Source organism: Cariama cristata, unplaced genomic scaffold (genome assembly GCF_000690535.1).
Source record: "Cariama cristata isolate BGI_N322 unplaced genomic scaffold, ASM69053v1 Scaffold37624, whole genome shotgun sequence".
Classification (NCBI taxonomy): domain Eukaryota; kingdom Metazoa; phylum Chordata; class Aves; order Cariamiformes; family Cariamidae; genus Cariama; species Cariama cristata.
In genome coordinates, this window is record NW_009614163.1 from 1 (window position 1) to 6177 (window position 6177).

Here is a 6177-nt window from a genome sequence, read left to right on the forward strand (position 1 = left end):
TTTAAAAAAAAAAAAAAAAAGGAATTTATTGTTGTTGAGGTTTCTGTCCGTGCCCGTGTGTTTGAAATTCGTGGCTATGAAGAGGCAGATGGCACAACAGCTCATGCTGTGTTTCCTTTGGAAGCCAAGCTAAATGCTGATGAGTAGGAATGACCAGAAAACAGGAGGCATTAAAACTTGGAAGCTTTCTCTGCACTTGAGAAAGTTACTTGGGTAAGCTAACGGCTATGGAAACCAGTGTTTTTGATACTAGGGTTGCAAAACCTTATATTACCATTGGGCACCAAGGTGTAACCCACGGGTTAGTAAGTCTGTGACCCCAGTAAAAACCTTGATTGAGACTCAGAGGAAAAGATTCGCCATTTAACTTTTTGTCTTGGAGAATATTCCCATGACAAACATAGACAGTGGTGGAATTTAATCTTTACAGAAAGTATGAATTGAACGTGTTTTCAGGCACACTGAGGCCTGAGCTTTTTGGACCCACTCAAATGTGACTAGTGAAACAATACTAAATAACACATGTATGGTGCTGGGGAAAAAAGTAAGATTTTAGAATTATACTAGCAGACTACACAATGCAAATAACCAGACACAGGGCCTGATCATTACATGTTACTTAGGGTAAAACTGCATCGTTTGTTTACTTTTCTATCAGAAATAATAATGATTGTTTCTTGTTACAGATGATCTTCAATGCTGATGAGGCCCACAACATAGTTAAGGAGGTAGGTTTCCGCTAACAGCTGTATTTCAAAGAAATTCTTTACCTTACCTTGCACTATAGTGAAAGCAATTACTTTCATTGACCATCCCAGATAAATTCAATCTTGTATGAAAGTATTATTTATATCAAATAAAGACAGAGTTTCATTTGGAGCTGCTTTAAGCTTCATCTAATTGCTGTCTTCAACTACCTAAAGAGGAGAAGGTAGATGAAAGAGAGTGCCAGAATTTGCATTACAGTGGAAAGATGGGGGGCAGCAGTCACAAATCGCAAGGGAAGTTCACTCCAATTTTTTTTTCTTTTTTTCCCCTTTATCCAGCTAGAGAGTAGTTAATCACTAGAGAGGTCACAGGAAGAGTTGTGGAGTCTCCATCCTTAGAGATTTTTAAAACTTGACTGGACAAGGCCTTGAGCAATGCGATCAAACTTGGAAGTTAACCTTGGCTTGAGCAGGAGATTGCACTACATGAGCTTGTTATTCTAGCAAGGCTTTTGATAAATAATTTTTATACAGAAAGAGCAGGCTGAAAGTGAGTAGCCCGATGGTCTAAATCAAATACCTAGTAACTGGAAAGTGATTAATGAAGAGCCTGTGGCATACAGATGCTGTCAGGTTTCGCAGGGAAATACCATTTTGAGAAAGGAATTCCTTGGGAGGCTGTGCAGGTCCTTTCTCACCTGCCCTGCACTTTTAGAACTGCTCCAGTACAGCAAGCTCTTGATGTCAGGTAAATGACAATTCAACCCTTTGTATAACTGTCCTTGCCTTGAAAGGCCAAATATGCCCAGACGCTGGGAGTAAAGCCAAGCGTTTCTGCCTCTGATTGAAAGCTTAACAACAGCCAAGGTGCTTTAGCACTGGGTGCATTTCTAGAAGGATCAAAATCCCCGAGGGATCTTGTCCCTCTTCTGTCTTCTATTCTGTTTTGTGAATGTTTGTTTCCATTGAGTCCTTTGTCCAGCTTTATAAACGGTGATCAGAACTAATTGGGCTTTTTAAGATGTGAGGCACAAGTCTCTTACACAGCCTGTTAGAGGGTGGTTAGTGCGCAGGATTCATCTTACTGAATCCGAGGAGAATATAGTTTTATTTTACTTGCCTTTTCCAGATGTGCATTTCATAACCAAATTTCTCAATTTTAAGAAGTATGCATCAGCAAATAATTCTGAATTTCTTAGGAGCAGAGAATGCAGTTTAAGAGTTACACTTAGAGAGAAGGCTTTCTGTTCAATCATTTTAAGTTTAAGCAAGGGTTGGCCAGTCTGTAGCTGTGGGAAAACACGCAATTCTCAAGCAGTTCAGATATTTCTTGTGCTGCAAGATAGGACCCTTGAGTATCTCTCAGTCCCACATCTTCCTCATCTTTTAAGCTGGGGTATGCATTTCACTATTGTCGTTCTAGCTCTGAAGATTTTGGTATATTGCTCACAGGCTCTGAAAGGCTGGCCAGCCCAAGCTGGTATTGCTGATTTGAGTAGTACCATTTCCATTACAGTAGCTTCTGAAAGCCAAGCTGGAGTAGGCAGTCATTAGGAACAGTGGGATGTGTTAGTATCTTCACTGGTAAGTAGATCCATTCACTTAACTTGCTACTTAAAGCATATGGCTAAGGTCTTTCCTACAAGAAATGTTCAGTCAGTGCCTCATTTCTCTCCATGTAATAATGTGGTAAATATGTACTAAAAGTAAGTTTCCAAGAAGGCTCATTTTACTTCCCATTCAGCAACTGATACCTGATGAGCTCAAGTGATTTAAAATAATCCAATTGCCAGATGAAAATTCCTCAAATTATGCGAGACATATTAAACCTCTACATTTTGAAGTATGTTTACTGTAACTATTTTTTTTTGCTATTTCAGTGCATAGAAAATGTTTTAGGCAAGGCAGATTATAATCACAACAAAGTCAACCAATGGACTGCTGCTATAGTAGAACAGTCGCTGACACATCTGGTAAAACTTGGAAAAACATATAAGTACATCGGTAAGTACAAGCAGTCATACTTTTACCACATACAATCACGATAAATAATTGCCGAAAGTTCATTTGAATGCAGTGCTGTATTCAATAGAAAGTTTTAAACTGTAAACAAAGCAGAGCAGATACCTGAACTCTTCTGTTATATAGATTTTTAGTAATACTTGGTAAATACCTAGTAAAACCGTAGCAGTTTCACCTGGGCTGAGCATGCTAGCAACGCTTAGCACAGAAGATGACATGTTACACAGTCTTTCCTGACTGTTAAGCAACCCCGAAACAATTTTATCAGCTTTTTAGTATCAGCTCATGAAATAATTGCTTATCTTAAATAAAATTTTCAGTAGGATTAAGCTTCCTATAAATACAGACGTTAGAAAGACTTTAGTCCTGTATGCTAAGTCATGTCCCATTATATTTATACGCAGATCTGTGGAAGGGAGATGGAAGTAAGTAGAAGTTTAACCCACTTTGGTCCTTTTGTGGGGTGTTGATGTAATAGCAAGTGTTTGCACTCTGTTCTGTTTTGAAAGTCTTGGATCCAGATTGCCACTGGTTTTATGACCATCACAGGTCAGTCTAGGAATGCTGTGTGTTACTGGAGTGTGGTTTCAGAGAGCAGTCAACCAGTTCTTGTGAGAAACAGCTCTCATCAAGTGCGACTTTGTACCTGCGAGGACAGCACCTGCAGTCCTGATCTGAGGTGCACATGACACGAGTCATATCTAAGTAGTTTAAAAGATAAAACCCATAATCCTATTAGCAAGCATTTTGTTAAAGCTGTTGTCTTTATGTGAGTAAAAATAATAATGAAATGAATACCAAGTTCTTGAGGAAAATCCTGGGGGCGAGAGGCTTGTCAAAAAAGGTTTTGACTTAGCTGAATGCCACCTGCCAGCCACTTGAAAACATAATGCAGGCTTGAATTCAGAAGTACTGAGTGATTCACCTCTTTTGCTTTAATAATTCCTTGATTTTATGACTGTATCTTGCAGTAACCTGTGCTGTGATGCAGAGGAGTGGAGCTGGTCTTCACACAGCAAGCTCATGCTTCTGGGATACCACAACTGATGGCAAGTTTCCTCACTCAAATGAAAAATTTGTAGTAAAAGAAATGTTACTTATTGCTCAGTTGTAATAGTTAGGTTGAACATTTTCAAGAGCGATTGTAGAAGCAGTAGGTTTCAGGATTAGATGCTTGTGTACAATCCCAGCAGAAATATTTTGTTAGCAGTGAGTGCCTGCATTAAGAGTGATTGCTTTGTAAATTATGAGAAGCTGAGGCAGAAATGCCTTCATTCTGAAACAAGAGTCAAAACATTTAATCCTCATCAGTAATCATTGATCAGTTGAAGAGGCAGTAAAACATGGCTCGCAGTAAATGCAGGTGGGTATTCCTAAACATACCTGCCTGTCTGCTGTAAGGGGACAGTGCTACTTTGGAAGAGTACAGAACTTGGTAAAAAATAGAAATAGTTTGACTAACAGTATGTATTTCAGTTGCTTAACTGTCAGCCAGGCTTTGGATGCATTTTATTGCTTCTAAATTAGTTCTAAATGCATTTTTTCCCAGGTTCAGAGTATCATGGGGAAACAAGATTAGAATAATGTCTGTCACAGATTCAGAAAGCTCTTTTTAGAAGAGGGCGCCAAGATTTAACTTTAAAATAGAGATGGCATCAGAAAGTCAACCAAGGTTAAAAAAATAAAATCATAAAATGAAGTTAGGTAAACAAGTACCGTTTAATCTTCGTGTTTCCTTGGCTTGTAAGTCGTTCATACATTGATACAATAGAAGAGGAAAAATTACAGAAAGTAAATGCACTAGAATGTATTGATGCAGTCTTTTTTTTCTGATTTCTTGTCTGACTATCTTGCCAATTTCAGTATGAGATTTTCAAGGATTTTTGCAAGCCCAGCTTTTAAAGAGAGATACTGAAATCGTGTTCTCCTGGAAACTGTCTTAAGCGTACAAGGCTCATGTTAGGTAGTTAACAAAGTACAAGTTAATGAAAATGTTTTCAGGAGTGTAGTCTATTTATAGCCAAGATGATGTAATAGTACTTACCTTAAATCACAGCTGAATTATTCATACTAATTTTACATAATTTACACTGTGATAAAGTGAATGTAGTAAAGACACTGGAATTCTATTTTTATTTTGTAATAATCTCTTCTAGGAACCTGCACAGTGAGATGGGAAAACCGAACAATGAACTGCATTGTCAATGTGTTTGCTGTTGCTATTATCCTGTAGCTGACTGGAAGATAAATATAAGCAACACCGAAGCCTTTAAAAGAAAAAAAAAATCATCTACATGGCTGAGTATTTGAAACCATTATTTGTTTTTGTATGAGGAGCATACAGAAGTTCTCTACAGAGAGCGTAGTCTAAGCCAGTTCTCATAGATTAATTATCTGAAAGCTAGCAAAAAATTTAAAATATATATGTATCTATCTAAAGAGAAAGTTTTAGTAATTTATATATTCAGAAGTATGTTAATGAGAAGATGCCACAAAGATCAATACAATTTATATCAAAGCTAATATCAAAGATAGTTTCTTCAAGAAGAACAAAACACATCAAATCAAAGGAAAGGTCAAAGGGCAGGCAAGACCTCTTGGGATTATGGCACATTTGGGAACAAATTAGGAACACAACTGAGAGTGGATATACCGTAAACAGTACTGGTACTTCGTGTTTTAGTAGACAGAGCTAACTGTCACACTGAATGCTGGTGCTTGTGAAATTGCATGAGCATCACGTTTCGGTCAAGCATGAACCTTTACATTGAAATTAAATCCAGTTAAGTTTTTTCCCCTGGAGGCAGAGGATGACTTCACTGGGACAAAGGTGACATATACCTAGTCCTAGCAGAATTCTAATTTATCTTCAGAATGAACAACATGGTATTTGTTATTGATTCAGGGAAGCATGCTGGGGATCAGACATCAGCCCTTAATTTGTAAATTTGTAAATCTGAAAACATTCTGAAGGTATTTAAATTTTATTTTATTCCACTGCAGAATTTGTGACAAGCACTTTATTGATTCCTCATGCAGTAGCCAGGAGCTAGGGCAGCAAGACTGGACCCACATGACTCCAAGTAGGATCGAAGTGTTTGGAGAGAAGGCATACACATTTCTAGAGGTTCTTGTTAGCTTTGAAAGCATTTATCTTAAAGCAACATATCTGTTCTTTATAGGAGTGTTTCCTACGTTCTCTAAGGCTACAATTGGATCTTAGTCCTATGAAATAATACAGTTAAGTTTTAAGCACTAAGAATTCCCCTCCTGTAAAGATTTATGCAAGTTCTTACTTTTGCTCATCTGATGAGTCTTAACTTGAAATATTCCACTTGGAAAAAAAGCATTTGCACACACGCAAGTATTTGCTGGATTGGGGCCTACGTTTTTGTTGATTAATGCACAAACTATAAAGAGATGTATCAATACCAAAAATGCCTAAGTG

The 6177-nt window shown here is 37.7% G+C and overlaps 1 protein-coding gene across 1 annotated transcript; it reads left to right on the top strand.

Annotated features, from left to right (window-relative positions):
- The first annotated feature begins 686 nt into the window (after nt 1–686).
- Nucleotides 687–5468, top strand: DYNLT3 (dynein, light chain, Tctex-type 3). The gene is made up of 4 exons (XM_009699305.1): nt 687–728; nt 2588–2711; nt 3701–3778; nt 4886–5468. The coding sequence occupies exons 1-4, from the start codon at nt 687–689 to the stop codon at nt 4960–4962; spliced, it is 321 nt and encodes a 106-aa protein (XP_009697607.1). The 3' UTR covers nt 4963–5468.
- The last annotated feature ends 709 nt before the right edge of the window (nt 5469–6177 follow it).

What these genes read in the sequence shown, in the direction of transcription:
- DYNLT3 (XM_009699305.1), top strand. Translation starts at nt 687, where the DNA reads ATGATCTTCAATGCTGATGAGGCCCACAACATAGTTAAGGAG. An exon ending in AAAAACATATAAGTACATCG is followed by an intron (nt 2,712 to 3,700) that starts GTAAGTACAAGC and finishes TGTATCTTGCAG; the next exon opens with TAACCTGTGCTGTGATGCAG. An exon ending in CTGGGATACCACAACTGATG is followed by an intron (nt 3,779 to 4,885) that starts GCAAGTTTCCTC and finishes AATCTCTTCTAG; the next exon opens with GAACCTGCACAGTGAGATGG.